Raw genomic sequence first — 18246 nt, 5'->3', positions numbered from 1 at the left:
TTCATTGCAAGCCCAGCATTATAAGACCTTGTACAAGCTATACTACACCCCAGCCAGAATTGCACAGTGGGGGGGAGGGGCACACAAGGGATAACATGCCCAAGATGCGACATCCAGGAGGGAGACATAGTTCACATGTTTGGCGAATGCCCCAACCTGGTTCCTCTGATAAAAGAAATCGAAGGGTTTTTAGATAGATCGTTGAATTGTAAGTTAACGGTGACACCCAAAGTAATATTAATGGGATTGGACGGGACTGGAGAGCAATCACAGTTGGAGAACTTTCTGTTTGTAGCCATGGCAGTATTTCGTCTATGCATAGCTTCAGCATGGCGAGACAAGCTCCCCCCACTATGCAGCAATGGTTGGCCAGGCTTTTATATATATACAACATGGAAAAAGCGTTATATGCCAGAAAAGGGAAGAAGGGCAGATCCCTTGGTCTGCAGATCTGGAAACCAGTAACAGATTGGAAGAATAGGGTGGCAGGAAACATAGAACCTCCATAGGATCTCAAGGCGGGTGTGTAATGTAAATCAGGAATATTATTCAAGCTGTATGCATGGGGTTATGTTTAGTTGTTCGCCCTTCACGGGGTTTTTACCAGCTGTTTTGATTGATGCTCTAGCTTACCCATTATAATTTGCCAGGCTGAATTATTGTAACCTGAGATATAATAATGTTGTGGAAAAAACAAAACTTGATTGTATTTTTTTGCTTTTCTCATGTCCTGTGCAGGGGGCGGGGGGGAGGAGTTAGGGGAATAAACGTTGTAAAAATTTTTGAATACAAATATTTAAACAAAAAAAAAAGGACATCCAAGTGATCCAAAAATGTCGCCAGTTTTGTAATGATGACTCCACGTAGTTTGTAGTGGTTACAGCAGGTTTGTTCAGAAAGATACATCTCTTCATGAAGGGGCACTGGAGCAACTGCTTACAATCAGAATGCAGAACTCCAGTGACCGAATGACACATTCTAAACTCTAGACATTCCAAGCCAGAGGCTTGCACATTACCACACTTTCCTTTTCCAGAATGTTTGTAGAATGTTTACAATGGTGACAATGTATTTGGTGAGTCACATATGTTCATATTGAAGGCATAAAATGTTCAATGGCATACAATTCAAGGTAATAACATCCAGACACATTACTTTCCTGTTAGGTGGTAACTTTTAGGTTTTTATTCATGACAAGTATACTTTAGTTTTCTTTTATTCATGATGAACATTTATTCAGTTTTAGTTATGCTTGTGTCAATCTTTCACAACATATATCTTTAGCAATATCCTTAACTAAACGTGGTGTAGAGCACCTGTGTACAGATATGATAGTATTTTCTGGTGAGGAAAAGTGGCTCACTTTAAATATTATCTGGTTTGCAGCCTTTTCCTACTGATACATGGCAGTTAGATAAGTAGAAAAGGCAGCACAAGGAGGCAACAGATTACTTGTTAATTAGGGGTTGATGGCCACATCACTCTGAACTTGTTGTTCAAGTGCATTTAAAGGGGCATTGAGAAATGAAGCCACAAGGGTTGTTCCACCTGATCTCTTTTGAATGGTCCACCCAGTGATTGATTTCATAATATGTATTATAATATGTCTCAACATCCTTTCAGACCTCCTCAAACGACGGATCATTCTAGATGTCTTACTGATGGCGACTCTTACTGATGCAGGACTGGGTTAAGAGAACTCTCTCTTCACTGGATGCCCCTATAAAAGATGCAGATGCATTACCGACAGTAGAAACAGCCATGTGCTGTTCAGTTGGACTAACACCCCCGATTTTGTAGAGAACAGAAGACAGTTGTGGGAAAATACCAAGTTTATTATCTATCAATCATTGGTTAATTATTTTGCATGGAAAAGAGTTATAGATTGGAAAATCAAAAGCATTACATTCTGGATCAAATAATCACATCATCTTTGCATAAGAGTTATAATGATGCACTCAAGAATACAGAATATAGGGCACTAGGCCAGCACCCGGGGTCTCTTCTCCTCCCCAGTAAGTTTGTAGCAGATCCTCTATTCATTCGCTCATCAATGGTTTCGTAGGCACCACGTGTCAGTCGCAGTCGTGCTTTCTGGATGCACCTTGAATCTTTAAAGATAAAATGAAAATTATGACTGACCGAAAAGAATATCAAAGACTTATATACAGAGTTCTAAGGAAATGAGCCATGAGAGAAAGCTGTGGGGTGGCCACAGGTCATAGAACATCGTCCTCTTAATGGCTGATTCACAAAGCCTTAGAAAATGACTTTGTTAATAGTTGCCTGTTAGTGATTCAGAAAGCTTGTCAAACGTGTTACACATGTTCATGGGTTTGTATTCTTGTGCATCATTAGCAATGTGCAGAGTACATTTTCACAAGTGATTACACATGTACACACCAATATAGTGTTGTTGTCTTTCTGTGATGTGTTTTTCTGATATGTTGACTAGGCCACATTTAGTGCAAACACCATCTTGTCTAAGATGGAGTCATCTCTGTCCTTCATTCATTGCTTATCTCCTGCCCTCACACACAACTCCTCTCACACCAACAATCTGACATGTTCTCGTTTATTTCCACTGTTATTGTTGTTCTGCTCTTGATGAACCTTCTACAGTTCAGCAGTAATTTGAAACATTTACAAGGTCTTCTGTTTCTTCACCTATTCATTCACATAACATGTTATTGTTAATATATCTTGTTCTGTTCCATTCGAGCATCTACTGATGACATTAGCAGTGATGGTGCTGAATTATTATTCATGTAGTGGGTAAGTGCTTAGGTGATAAAGCAATGTGAAGTGCATTTTTATGTGCTCTAAATTGCTGAGAAAGTGTTGCATTTTCTCGCACCATGATGACTCTGCAGAAATTGTGATTTCATATGAAGAAAAATGTCACCCCTTTTCATCTTGGGGCTCAACTAGAAGACATTCTGGGATTTCGGAGATCAACTAGAACATGGGTACTCACAAACTTTCTCTCGGGGGCCAAATTTACAGTATGGTTTGGGTCCGAGGGCTGCACCGGTGGGGGTGGGGTCGTGGGGAAGGGGCAGGGGCTAGAGCAAAAAAAATCCTGTGACCATGAGGTTGATCACAGGTTCCTGCAGCGGACGCCTTCGTCCACTGAGCCACCAGACCCGGCATACACACATCTATCTCTCTCTCTCTCTCTCTCTCTCCCTCCCTCTCTTTCTCCCTCTCCCTCCCTTTGTCTCCCTCCCTCTCTCTCCCTCCCTCTATCTCCCTCTCTCCCTCTGTCTCTCTTCTGTCTTACTCTGTCTCACTCACTCTGACTCTCTCACTCCCTCTCTCCATCTCTCCCTCTGTCTCATTCACTCTGACTGTCTCACTCTCCCTCTTCCTCTGTCTCACTCACTCTGACTGTCTCACTCTCTCTCTCTGTCTCCCTCTCTCTCTGTTTCATTCTCCCTCACTCTATTTCCCTCTCCCTCACTCCATTTCCCTCTCCCTCACTCTATTTCCCTCTCTCTCCTTCCCTCTCTCTCCTTCCTTCTCCCTCCTTCCCTCTCTCCCTCTCTCTCCTTCCCTCTCCCTCATTCTCTCTCTCTCTGTTTCCTTCTCCCTCACTCTCTTTCCCTCTCCCTCACTCTATGTCCCTCTCTCCCCTTCCCCCTGTCTCCCTCTCTCTCCTTCCCTCTCTATCCTTCCCTCTCCCTCACTTTGTGGTCTCCCTCACTTTGAGGTCTCCCTCACTCTGAGGTCTCCCTCACTCTTAGGTCTCCCTCACTCTTAGGTCTCCCTCTCTCTCCTTCCCTCTCCCTCACTCTGAGTTCTCCCTCTCTCTCCTTCCCTCCCCCTGACTCTGAGGTCTCCCTCTCTCTCCTTCCCTCTCCCTCCCTCTATCTCACTCCTTCTGTCTCCCTCACTCTGAGGTCTCCCTCTCTCCTTTCCTCCCCCTCACTCTGAGGTCTCCCTCTCTCTGAGGTCTCCCTCTCTCTTCTTCTGTCTCCCTCCCTCTGTCTCCCTCACTCTGTCTCCCTTGCTTGCTCTCCCTCGCTCTCCCTCCCTCCCTCTCCCTCCCTCCCTCTCTCTCACTCCCTACCTCGCTATGTCTCCCTTGCTCTGTCTCCCTCGCTCTGTCTCCCTCGCTTGCTCTCCTTCGCTCTGTCTCCATCGCTCTCTCTCCCTCCCTCCCTTGCTCTCCCTCCCTCCCTCTCCCTCCCTTGCTCTCCCTCCCTCGCACTCCTTCTCCCTCCCTCCCTCGCTCTCCCTCCCTCGCTCTCCCTTCCTCCCTCGCTCTCCCTCCCTCTCCCTTGCTCTCTCTCCCTCGCTCTCCCTCCCTCCCTCCCTCGCTCTCCCTCCCTCGCTCTCCCTCCCTCGCTTGCTCTCCCTCCCTCCCTTGCTCTCCCTCCCTCTCCCTCACTCTCTCTCCCTCGCTCTTCCTCGCTTACTCTCCCTCCCTCCCTCCCTCGCTCTCTCTCCCTCGCTCTCTCTCCCTCGCTCCCTTGCTTGCTCTCCCTCCCTCCCTTGCTCTCCCTCACTCCCTCTCCCTCCCTCCCTCGTTCTCCCTCGGTTGCTCTCCCTCCCTCCCTCGCTCTCCCTCCCTCTCTCTCCCTCGCTCTCCCTTGCTTACTCTCCCTCCCTCCCTTGCTTGCTCTCCCTCACTTGCTCTCCCTCACTCGCTCTCCCTCCCTCGCTTTCCCTCACTCGCTCTCCCTCGCTTGCTCTCCCTCCCTTGCTTGCCCTCCATCCCTTGCTCTCCCTCCCTTGCACTCCCTCTCCCTCCCTCCCTCGCTCTCCCTCCCTCACTCTCCCTTACTTGCTTTCCCTCCCTCCCTCGCTCTTCCTCCCTCGCTTCCCTCCCTTGCTCTCCCTCCCTCCCTTGCTCTCCCTCCCTCTCCCTCGCTCTCTCTCCCTTGCTTCCCTCCCTTGCTCTCCCTCCCTCCCTTGCTCTCCCTCCCTCTCCCTCGTTCTCTCTCCCTCGCTCTCCCTCCCTCCCTCCCTCGCTCTCATTCCCTCGCTCTCCCTCACTCGCTCTCCTTCCCTCGCTTGCTCGCTCTCCCTCCCTCTCTCTCACTCTTTTTCCCTCGCTCTCCCTCGCTTACTCTCCCTCCCTCCCTCCCTCCCTCTCTCACTCCCTCCCTCTCCCTCCCTTGCTCTACCTCCCTCGCTCTCCCTCCCTCTCCCTCCCTCCCTTGCTCTCATCCCTTGCTCTCCCTCGCTCCCTTGCTTGCTCTCCCTCCCTCGCTTGCTCTCCCTCCCTCCCTCGCTTGCTCTCCCTCCCTAGCTCTCCCTCGCTTGTCTCCCTCCCTCGCTCTCCCTCGCTCCCTCGCTTGCTCTCCCTCCCTCGCTCTCCTTCCTCACCCTGCCTGTGTGTGCCCGGGCTGTGACAGCTTCCAGGCGCACACAAAAAGCCGCACCCAAGCACTTCACAGGTCTTTAAAAGATCATTGGCATGTTTATGAGGCTTTGTTCACCTCTCAGCGCCCCTGCACCCCCACTCTGACTATGGCGGGAATCGCCCGGCCCCCACAGAGCAGCAGAGTCTGAGTCGCGCTCTGGTTGCAGACACTCTTAAAAAAAATAATAATAATAAAACTTGGGTATTATGTCTGCAAGGTCCGCGGGCGCCAGGGAAGGCTTGCTGGGCCGCCAGTGGCCCGCGGGCCATACTATGAGTACCCCTGAACTAGAAGAATTACCTGAAGACTTAGATGCTGCTTTGGATACTGTCCGTTGTTTCTATTGATTTGGCTGTCTTATGTGCTTTGCACTACTAGCATTCACGGCACTGTATAGCCTTATTTTTTAACTCTGTTTTAACACTGAATGACTTCTGTCGATCTAGAACTCAGCTATTGAGTGTACACAATAAATTGCGACTTAACTATTTAATGAATTTCATTTTCTGACTTTGTTGTTTTGGGAGGTGCCTTAACGCAGGGAAACATTGCCTCAGGAAATTAAGATCTAACACTGTCTCCAATGCAATAACATTTGGAAAAACTGATTTAGGTAAATTTTGAGGTTTCCAGATTTTGGAGTAATAATAATAATCCACATTTGTAAAGCGCGAGCAATCACCCGTAAGGGTCTCAAGGCGCTGGGGGCCGTTGGGAAGATTAAGCAAGCTATTGCCCAGAGTCACATGGTGCTGGGCTAATCTGCCACCGGCGCCGGGGTTCGAACCGTGATCCTCAGATTCCAGTATCAGTCGCCTTGGCCGCAGCGCTACACCTCTCCGTGTTTTGCTCCCACAGGAGTACTCCTGGGGAGGTGGACAAAGTCCTAGATAAGCATAAACACTGACTTGTAATACCGCTTTCAGAACTGCAATAGATGTACATGTTTGCAGGTGGAATGTGGCACAATTAATGATTTTGTACCCGCAGTTCTTTCTTTTTTCCTACGGGACAAGGAACACATTTTCTCTCTGTAAATATCTTCCTCTACTATTTTCACCTTTCCAGTTCCAATCCTGGAAAACATTGGTGCCTTTGCCATGAGAAAAGATTTTTTTAACATGATGTGAAACTACCATAAATTGTGTGCGTGGGAAGTCTCCATTTGTATGGCCAATCAATCAATCAAACAAGGACTTGTAGACTGCGACAAATCACCCATGAGGATCTCAAGGTGCTGGAGTTCTTCTAGCTGTTACGTGGTGACCTGTTCATTCAAACAGCCAGGTTTTTACTCCTTTTCCCCACTGCTTGAGTGATGAGGTGGTTCTGAGGTGCAGAGGAAGGTCTATCCAAACTGTGGATGCTAGGTGTGAGAATGACCTTCCTCTGTTGAGGCAACAGCATATCTGGGGGTTTCTGCGAGAAAGAGGGAGGCGATTTGTAGGAGTGTGGTCGATTGGTGGTAGGTTATGTGTTTGTTGATGTATGCTGGTCCTCCGGTGTGCATGGTGTGGTATGCTTGGGTCAACATCTTGAACTGGCATCTCTTCTGGTTCCAGAGCCAGTGTAGGTTCTTGAGGTGGGGTGTGATGTGGGTTCATCTGAGGTGTTCGAGGATTAATCTTTCTGTTGAGTGTTGTATTGTTAGTAGTCTCTTCAGGAAGCGTGCAGTCAGGGCCGGCACTAGGGCGGTGCCATCTGTGCTACTGCACCCGGCGCTGATTTGGGGTGGGGGCGTCATTTTTAAAAGTAATATTATAATTTTAAAAGCACCAACTAGCCTCCACACTCCTGGCCTCCAGCAAATTTTGTAGTCTTCAATTAAAATGTCCAGATAACTCTGGTGATTTATTGTGTTCCTGGAAAGAGATTTGAGGTTTGTCTGGTGAAAGTTTTGACTCATCCAAAGGTAGCGCAGAGGGTTAAAATGCCTCCTGCTAAGAACTTGTACCATGCAGATAACAAAGTGCATGTAATGTGGAAAGGTCAGTGGGTTAGTGCTTCTGTAAGAGAGCTCCTTTTGTTAGTTGTCATTTGTAAGTAAAAATTGAAATATAGAACATTGAGCTATTAACTGTAATCAAAGAGCTGTGTATAAATTGCCAGGTATATGTTAGAGCTATATATGTTTTTTTGCCCAGTCTTTCATTGGCACTACACTGGCTTCCAGTATCCCAGAGAGGCGCCTTCAAGGCAGGATGCATCATATTCAAATCCTTGAACAGTAAGAACCAAAAATTCATTAACAGCTCGATCAACAGATTCATTCCCACCTGTAATCTACGAGCCGCCCACATGCACATCCTAACTATACCATCCTTCAGGCTAAAACGGACTGGGGGTCTAGGTTTGCCACCCTGGGCCCAAAACTCTGGAGCTCCCTGTCACTAATGATCAGATCCTGCTCAAACCTTATGAGCTTCCGTAAACTGCTAAAAACATGGCTATTCAAACAGGCATACTAGTAACATCTTAGCCTAACCCATCAGAGCAGTGCCAATAATCCAACCTGGTGAACATGCGCTATACAAGTAGAGTTTAACATAACATAACAAAACTTGATATATCCTAATCTTGGCAAATGGGTTCAATTGGGTGGAAAACAGTTCTTGTTATTCAAGAGAACCCCTAACAATGGTGTTACCTTACACTGGTATGAGTGGTGCTATAAAACTAAATGAATCAGAGAGACAGTGGTTCTGGGGACTTGAGGGGCACTGTTAAAGGGAGGTAGTGAGGGAATCCATCCGTGGCAGAGGTGGTCATTGTGAGGGGGGGCACCAAAAGACATTGTCGCACAGGGCGCCACCAGCGCTAAAGCCAGCCCTGCGTGCAGTGATTCCTATGTAGATAGTGTTCCCATAGTCCAACATGCTTGTGATTAGGGCCAGAGTGATGGTCCTTTTGGTGTTGACTGGATGTCACCTGAAGATCTTGCAGAGCACACATATGGTGTGGAAGATGGAAGAGATTACGTTTACCTGATTCTTCACAGATAGCTTTCTGTCCAAGATGATGCAGAGATTGCGGGTTATGCAAGTTCAGCATGCCACCATGAATCATTCCAAGAAGAGGTGTTGTTCCCAAAGCAGAAGACTTCAGTCTTGTCCGTGTTGAGCTGGAAACAGTTGTCCTTCATCCAGTCAGCGACGTTCATCATACATCAGTCGAAGGTAACTGTGGTGGTGGAGGGGTCTTTTGACACTGAGAGGATGAGCTGGGTTGACAGCGTAGCTGTCAGCAGATAATTATGTGGGAATCAGCAGGAGACGGGTTTGGCTCTGCTCACACGTTGGGAGCCAAGAGTACCTGTATTGATTGTGCAGAAATTATGTGCTTCCACAAAAGAGTGCTTGCTCTCCACATAGCTGTGATCATTTTGAATATTTATCCCAGTACCTGAGCTTGAATATTATGGGGCACACACATGATATTGTAATGGTGATATTGTGTGCTTTTTCCCAGGCTGCAGGACCGATGGGAGGAAGAAAGCCATTTACCTATTTAAAGATTTTAGGTCTAGCAAGACAGTCCAACTGTCACCTGACCTTTTAACCTAAACCAATAGTATTCTACTATTTTTCTATTTAACACATTCATTCCCACAACCTATTGGCCCTGAAGAAGTCTCTTAATGAGACGAAACACGTTGGCTATGATGAATCCGTCTGTGAAAGAAGATTCTGTTTTGTGAATAATAAAGAGAACTTTGGAACAAGAAATACATCTATCAAATTTGGATGCCTTTTTTTCCTTATGTGCAATCATTTCCTTAATACTTATTTAAAGTGGACTGTGATGAGAAGTATTGTTAATCTGTCTATAGAGTGCTGAAACCTTTTTTTTGTTGTATTAAATTTGTAGGATTAGTTCCTATACTGTGGGGAGTATAGGGGGAAGTACTCCTTGGTTTCGTGCACCTTCATTAAATAAGGGGACACTACTCACATGTTGGGTGTGGATTCTATTAGCCTCTGCCCTCTGTTCTGTCGCTTTGATTTAGTTCATGACGTACATGGTACTCTGTCACAAAGGTGATAGATATCCCATCCAGCGAAATATAAACATAATGGCAAACTGGATATCTGTGACCATTGTGATGGAGTACCCTGTCCACGAGGTCTAAATCAGGCCCTATGTGACACTTCCAGAAGACAGCAGACATCAATGTGTTGTACTCGCACTGAATCCTTTACAATGGCTCCCCTTCATCAGAGCCTTCCTCAACACAGGGCTTTTCAGAGACCTTGCTCTACGTCAACAAGCTCAGGATATTTAAGCTTTGATCCTGATGTTTCAAACTTTCACCTAGGTCTCAGTAAGAGCAGCTCTTGGGCTTCTTGGACTTTTGGCCTCTTGCATTCTGCTCATGGATCATGCCAGGTGGCATATGCGTGCTCTAAAGTCTCTGTGAACTCAGAATCAAGAGTGACAGAGGAGGACTGTGAAAGACCTGTAGTGGTGGCTGCTTGACCACAACTGGACCAGGATTTGAATCAGCAACAGACACCTCTCACTGTCCCATCAGAACTAATGGTCCTTACGGATGCATTGTTGCGGGATTGGGCAGGTCACTTGGGAAAGGTGGAGATCAGAGGACTAAAACCCTGTGCCTCCACATCAACTATGAGAGTTTTGAGCAACTCACTTGCTATGAATGGTTTCTTCCCGACAATCAAGGAAAACACTTCTGCCATGTGTTATTGTAACAAACAGGGTAGAGTGGGATTTTGGACCCTGTGACAAAAGGTTCTGGCCTCTGGAGGTGGCTGAATGCTCTGTGCATTTACCTGATTACCCTGAACCTGGCAGGACCTGTAAACACCAGGGCAGATGAAGTCAGACACCAATGGCTAGCAGATCTCAAATAGCAGTTACAGTTGGTGGTGGCACAGGGCATCTTGCAGCAAAGGGGAGAACCCTGACTTGATCTGTTTGCCACCACATTGAAAGTGCAGTGTACTAACTTTTGTTTATTGGAGTGCCCAAGGCAGTACTCCCTCAGAGATGCTGTCTGTTTCACCGGGGTTTGGACACCTGTTTGCCTTTCTGCCTTTATCTCCTATAACCAGAGTGCTGATACAGTTCGAAAAGAGGATCGAGACATCATAGTGGAACCACCTGGGACACAAGAGGGTGATACCCAGAACTTCTGGCAATGATCAATTGTCCCCCTATGAGGCTACCACTTTGTAAGGACTTTATATCTCAGCAACAGGATTGGGTTCTGCATCTGAAACTGGACAACTTACAACTTCATGCGTTTAATTTGAGCGGTGACACTTGATGGCTTTTGAACTCCCTCACAAGTTGGTAGGTGTCCACCCACCAAAACTGTGTACGTAGTTAGGCATCCATTTACTAAAACTGTGTATACAGGAGGGTCAGCCAAGTATGTTGTCTAGTGTTCCTCAAGTGACGTCCAATCCTTAAATGCAAAGTTGGCTGATATCTTGTCGTTTTGTTTGTTTTTAGCCAGTCGAAGACTTAAGGGTTATCTTCCAGCTCATTTATCAGATTAACCATAATTTTCCAAATCACTGGTTGTGATGTGTTTATTGAAAGCATCACCATTACTTTTGCAGCGAGTGAATTTCAGTCCCTGCCTATCCAGCAGCTATACACATTATTCTTACCAGACAAATTAGTCCCTGGAAGAAAGCAGCATTCCTGCTGAAGGTGGTTATGCCATTCCACATCAGAACAAAGCGGACCCATGCTATCACTTCTTCTGATGCAGGGATTTACTCGACTTACCTGACCTCCTGGACTTCGAATACAAATGGTCATACGAGCAGCCCAGGGAGCGAGTGCATGACCATGCATTTAACCGGTACTTTTTCATCAATAAGCATTGATATCAACAGAGATCGGCACGCCCAATATCAGCACGGTCCATGACATGTTAATAGTTATAACAGTCAAGAACAAACCAGCTCTCTCTGGTTCATGATGAACACCAATATAATGGCACCGCATTTTTTCACATTTTTAAAAGATAAGATTAAGAGCAATTCACACATTACTTTAAATAAGACTAAAAGCATCTCATATATTGAACCTTGGAAAGGTTTCCTCATTGTATTTCACACCCTGCTTTACGTTACAGAGTTGTTCCCTGATGAAGGGCAATCTGCCTGAAACTCGGAACGCGGAACTCCATGAGAGACGCCACCGTAAAGGCATCATTAGGGATACTGAGAGGTTTGGCAGGCGTCCCTCTACAAAAAATTAATTAGAAGCTGGATTTACAAGACTCTGTGGACACATCTATTATCTTATAAAGCTGTATATTTAAAAAAAAAGTCAAGAATCGTGCCACATGAAGTGATTTCAGAAATCCAAATAGATCTCAGGAACTATCTACAAAGGGATTGTTAATTGGAAGACGTACACAATATGAATACCTAATCCTAAAACAAGATCATTTCACTAGAATTTTGCCTGAGTCTACAATACTTGCTCTTCTATATCCCCTGGATAATTGGGTTGTTTCATTGGAAGTGGTCCTGAAGAAGGTGGCCTTGCGCCGCCGAAACGCGCGTCGACAAGTGCGGGGTCTCACACTGATCTTGGAGACCTGTACTCATGATTTTACTTCCTTGTTACAAATGGTGTGGTGATGTATGTAGGTAGAGTGAGAATGTTGAGATTGTTCTGAATGCGTGTATATGTTGGTACTTTCTTCTTCTACCAGGGGGTTAATGAATTATGTATTAACTTGTAGCAATTCAATCTTGTATATAGCCATGATTTGTATGCACTTTTTATGCTTTTCTCTGTTTACACTATTTGAAAAAAATGTTTTGTCTTTATAAAAATTGGTAATTTTGTATTATATGAAGAACTGAGGAATTTTAATTGATGCAAACTAATAGAATTTATATTTACAAAAATGAAATAAATTATATATTTTTGAAAGAATGTAAGTCATTGTTGAGCCTCTGTCACCAATACTTGATTATAATCTGAAATACCATTATACTAAAATCATGTGGTAGGTAAGGGAAATTTGTTCTCTCTGTCATGTTGTCTCATTCCCCTCCTTCCCTGACTTGATCAAGTCTTGAGGGGGTCACATCATCTCTGCTATCACTAAACTGGGATTTATACTTATAAAGTGCAATAAGATAATCCCAATGTTATCCTATGAGAGAGATAGGCCTTACAGTAGTGAAAAGTTAAATCAGGAGTTTTTCATGACCAGGACATCAAAAGTTTTAAAGTACAAGTCTTGCCTTTTTAATACCTGGCTCCCCACCCTGTGGGTTGACGGGGCCTACTTTTCGCCCTCAAATCAAGGAAGGATGCACTAGATATAGCCCAGACTCTATATCGTCTACGACTATATTAAACTGCAAGCACTGTCAAGCGTCCATTCCCCTATTAAACAAACCGGTGGGAAGTGACAACCCAGATCAGATAATACAAAATGTTATAATAGCCCTCATTAATGTGCGTTCTCTGGCCAAACACAGGCAAGAAATTGCAGATGTACTTCTAGACAGGAACATCGATATAATGTTCCTGACAGAGACCTGGTTGGATAAAGCATCGGATCCAGATCTTGTAATAGCCGTACCAAAAGGATTTAAATCCTACAGGCAAGATAGAACTGGCAAAATAGGAGGTGGGATAGCCATAATTGCCCGTGATACTCTTAAAATCCGAATCACGGCAATTCCCTCCACAGCATGCGAGGCGTTTCAATTTGACATTTACCTGTCCCCCTCCTATAACTTTAGAGGCATACTACTATACAGACGACCAGAAATTCGGTCGGGATTTCTTACAGAAATCGCCACTATCTTAGAAGCCTCAGCAAATGATAAATCCATAACACTCCTAGGAGACTTCAATTTCCATCTTGACTGTAGTGAAGATAAAGACACCATGTCCCTACAGTCCGAAATGGAGGTCTTCAGTTTATCACAGCTGGTGAAGGGACCTACCCACAACGCAGGACACACTCTAGATGGAATATTCACCAATCTAGAGAATCTGTTGGTAACCAACGTCCTGCCTATGACTTGGACTGACCACTACTTGGTACAGGCCACGATAAAAATTAACAAATCTTTTACCATTACAACGCCTGACCCCAAACAGGAATCGTTTAAAGTATGGAAAGATAACAACATTCCTAACCTTAAGGACGCATTAGACATCTCAAAACCCACTCTGTCCAATGACCCAGAAACTGCAACTGAGCAATACCAAGCATGGCTAGATCAGGCTGCCAATAAACTAGTGCCAGTAAAAAGGATGTCTAGAAATAGAAGTTCCCCTTCAGCTCCTTGGTACACAGAAGAGCTCAGAAAATTCAAACAGCAATGCAGAAATAAAGAAAGACATTGGAGGAAAAACTATGACAACGAAAGTAGAAAGACGTATAAGGAACTTCTAACTCAATATAAACTCCTGATCACAGAGGCCAAAAAAAAGTACTACAGTGAGCAAATTGAAAGTGCTAAAAACTCTAACAAAAAGCTCTACGAAATAACCAAACAGCTGGTGGGATGCGTTCCTGACCTGAACCCTCCTTGCTCACAAAGCTTTTGCAACTCATTGGCATCTTTCTTTTTCACCAAAGTGAATGATATTTTCTCGGCATTCAATTCTGGTGATAATCAAAGTACTGAAAATATAACTACTCCACTCATAAGCAATAACTTGTCTCACTTTGCAGAAATCACAGAAGACCAAATCCAGGATATCATCAAAACCATTAAGTCTGGATCTGCATTGGATCCCTGCCCCCTGAATACCCTCCGTTCACTAATGGATACCCTGATTCCTGTTATAACCCAAATATGCAATCTAATGTTCCGTACAGGCATTTTCCCTAATCCCTTAAAAAAGACTTTATTAAAGCCACTTTTGAAAAAACCCGGCCTAGATAAAACTGAATTGAAAAATTATAGGCCTATAGCCAACCTCCCGTTTCTTGCCAAAATAGCTGAGAAAGCCATGAATACTCAACTTGCGGAATCCATCGAGCAACACCATCTGCTCGATGAAACACAATTTGGATTCCGCAAGTTTCATGGAACTGAAACAGCGCTCATCAAAGCGGCGAACGACATCCGATGTATCAGAGACCAAGGTGGTGCTGCACTATTGGTGCTTCTAGATTTATCGGCCGCCTTCGACACGGTCGACCACAAGATCTTAGTCGATCGTGTCGAAAAGATGGGCGTGCAAGGCCTGGCAAAAAAACTACTGGCATCTTTTCTGACGGATAGATCCCAGGCAGTCATCCTGGGACAATTCGAGTCTGCAGAGTTGTCACTGCCATGGTGGGTACCTCAAGGTTCATCCCTTAGTCCGACACTTTTCAACATCTATGTGTCGGACCTCGCTAAAACCATCAAAGCGCATGGGTTGAACCTTACCTCATATGCGGATGACACCCAGCTGATTCTGGCCGTCAGAAACGATGGGGAAACAGTAGCGGAGAGTTTTAAAACAGGTATGCTGGCCATTGGACAATGGATGGCAGCAAACTGTTTAAAACTGAACTCCGATAAAACTGAGGTGGTAACCTTTGGCCATCTCAGTCCTAACTGGTCTCCAATATGGTGGCCATCATCCTTCGGAGCCTTGCCTAAACCTGCCACGAAGGTGAGAAATTTGGGCGTCATCTTCGATGACAATTTAAACTTCATGGCCCATGCTAATCAGACAGCCACCACTGGGTTTTACAAACTAGGCTTGATCAGGAAGATTCTTCCCTTTCTTCCCAAAAATGTAGGCAAGACATTGGTCAGCGCTCTTGTCCTGTCGGCATTAGACTACTGCAATGGCTTATTTGCCAATGCCCAAGCTAGGGTTATCAAGAAAATGCAGACAGTCCAAAATGCAGCAGCCAGACTTCTCTCAGATATTCCTAAATTTAAGCCTAAAACTGAGACCTTAAGGAATTTTCACTGGCTCCCTATCAGGAACAGAATTAAATTCAAAACACTGTGCATTGTGTACAAATCGCTACATCACCAAGCACCTCAATTCCTGAGAGACCATCTTGTTCCATATATTCCTTCTCGGACACTCCGTTCAGCTAAACTGAACGATTTGGTAGTGCCACGGACTAAGCTGGTCAACTGGGGAGACAGACGTTTCCTGGTTGCCGCCCCAAAATTATGGAACACACTCCCGCAATCCATAAGATCCAGCCCAAATCTTATGTCCTTTAGAAAGAATCTGAAAACATGGTTATTCAACCTCTAAATACTCATAAGACCGCACAGGGGAGCATACAAAGTACAGCGCTGAGACGCCTGCGGGCAATTGTTCGCGCTTAAGAAATGTTAAAAATAAAATAAATAAATTTAGGACTGACTTATATGTATGAAATTGGAAGGTTTAGGCCTAGCATGAGGGTTACCTTTCCAGGTTGAAGTGGCAGTTTAAAACTGTATTTATAGGCTCTGCAAGGGCAGTTAGAAGGCTACTTAACTGGATGGTACAATTAGTATTTCAGGCCCACTTGTAGCATTTATTTTACAGGCACTGGGTACATGTAGTGCATATTACCAAGGACTCATAAGTAAATTAAATATGCCAATTGGGAATAAGCCAAAGTTACCATGTTTAGGGGAGAGAGCACAAGCACTGTAGCAATGGTCATTAGTGGTAACTAGCAAAAATTTGTTTGGGAAAGTGGCGGGAGGGAGGCAAACGTTGGGGGAAGACCCCCCTACAGCTGTCAGGTCTAAGAAGAACACATTTTTTAAAGCGTACTCCAGTGGTTCAGGTTGGGTTTACTAATAAGAATGGATTTCTACCCAAGCTATCCCTTTTAGCAACATTAGGGACGTAAGAAAATAGGGGAACAATATAATGCACTAACCTATAGCATGCAGTTCTTTGGTGACAGTTCATAGGTCACTGTGCTATATTAGGATTGTAACTTATGGCCTTCAAGTAACAAACGGATCTCTGGGGCAAAAACAGCAACTCCATGAGCTATCCACATAAAATACTGTTTTGTGATCTGCATGATGCACGGTCTTTGCAGCAGGCATATTAACCGTCTGTACTCATGATGAATCAGTACTGCCAATAGACAAAACTCTGATATATCTTATGCATGAACATCAACATTATCCTGACAGTTTTATTGTTGCCTCGAACCTGCTGGACAGACAAGGAACTCTGCAATAGGTTCTTATTAACCGATAAGTTATTTTATAATACAGCATCCCCTAAAACTTAGCTCCAGACGCGACTGCTCCGGTCATAGTACCCTGTAGCCTACCCTGCCCTAACATGCAAACAATAACCAGCCCATGTTCTTAAAGCAGTAGGCTGCTTTTAAAACAAGCACTGGTAAAACCAGTAGTGTGGCTTACACTTGAAAATGCATTTTTTTCAGTCCATGCAATTACTCATTCTTTCACTCTTGCAATTAGTCTTTCATCATCTTTGCACTTGCCCTTGCATTCCTCCATCTATTCACCTACCCACAGTCTCATTTGTCCATTTTCACACTCACACATTCATACTCTCACAGTCACAAACTTACCAATCAATAAAAAAAGGCCTTTCACTAACAAGCCGGACATTATTCACTTTCCTGCTAGATTATGAGAGGTGTGAGATTGCATCAGGTAGGGTGTGACTGCTGGTCTTTGAGGGGTGTGACAGTACTCTGTGGTGCACTGCTAGTCTAGGAAGGGTGTGAATGTTGTCAGTAGTGAGAGACTCCTACTGCAAAGGGTGTAAAGATGGCCCTGTGTGTATGTGGGGGCTGTATGATTGGTTTAAATAGTAAAAGGCTGCTACTAAGGGACTGATAACATAGGTCAGTATGGGTGCTATTTATTGCACATGGTAAATTACAATATCATGGAGTATGTTTATTAATCGGGTGTGATAACGCTCACACCTAGATCGACTCAATAGCTCTTATACAGCTGGCAAAGCACAGCCTTACCTAAGCGAAGCTCTCACTCCATTAACGAGAAGTAAAATTCTCTCTATGAGATTAATCACTCTAGGAAATGCGAATTTGAAACCTGCATGGGCACGAAGGGAGGAAACCACAAACTGTAGACTGTGTCCCTACGAGAGGGAATCGTGGCTGCACCTCTTATGCTGTTGCCACAATCTCATTGACGAACGCCTGCGTCTTCTGCACCCGATTGGTATCACCAACGGGAAAAAATCTTGCAGTGAAGCATTAGCCATGTGCTTTTCTACTTCCAGCACAATGACGCTAGCAAGACTAGGGAAATTCATCCACTACATCAGGTCTGCCTTAAAAGCTGCCAACGGATGCAATAAAACTTCGGAGGAGAGCACTGTTAATCCAGCGGAAGATAGCTGATGGGGTCTTTATTGAGCACAGCCGTGTAATGCTACCCAATTGCCATAGAACATTGCGTGACTCTGGACTATGAATAAGGCCACACATCCATGATCACAAACTCTGGGTAAGGCTGATCATGGTGGCACTGGGGAAGGCTGGTAACCCCTTTAATCAACTGAAGTTTTATTATTGTTTTAATAGGTTGTTTACTTTTACTGTAATGATTTTTATTGATTGTAGTGCCGCACCCTGATTGCTGCAGCCATTTAGGTAAAAGCTGTGACAAGGGAATAGCAGTGAACTCCTGAGGGCTGGGCCCGCCATGGTGGCAATAATTCCAGCCGTCTATATGCTGAGTGGTGTGCAATAACAATCGAGCTTCATAGCCTTCTTCAAAAGTGCAGCTTTGTGAAGTGCCTCAAAGTCAGGAGGCTGCCATTTTGACATCTGGCAGCAATGGGCAAGTGCCTGCTACGACAACGTGGCAGATTGGGAAACTGGTGGCACTCCACAGGTTGAGTGAGTGGGGTAAGTGCGCCAATAACCCCATCCATCCGA

At 44.9% G+C, this 18246-nt stretch overlaps 1 protein-coding gene across 1 annotated transcript in view; it reads right to left on the bottom strand.

The window, feature by feature from the left end:
- Positions 1-1241: 1241 nt before the first annotated feature.
- Positions 1242-18246, bottom strand: part of LOC147740928 (uncharacterized) — a 272292-nt gene continuing 255287 nt past the window's right edge. Inside the window, exon 11 of the mRNA XM_086936071.1 lies at positions 1242-2111. Within this exon, the coding sequence (XP_086792197.1) occupies position 2111 (1 nt within the window). The 3' untranslated portion in view covers positions 1242-2110. The remainder of the gene's footprint in view (positions 2112-18246) is intronic.

The sequence above is a fragment of the Lissotriton vulgaris genome, chromosome 1_1, assembly GCF_964263255.1.
Source record: "Lissotriton vulgaris chromosome 1_1, aLisVul1.2, whole genome shotgun sequence".
In the NCBI taxonomy this organism is placed as follows: Eukaryota; Metazoa; Chordata; class Amphibia; order Caudata; family Salamandridae; genus Lissotriton; species Lissotriton vulgaris.
The sequence above is the reverse complement of the archived record's forward strand: the minus strand, read 5'-3'. Positions and strand labels throughout refer to the sequence as shown.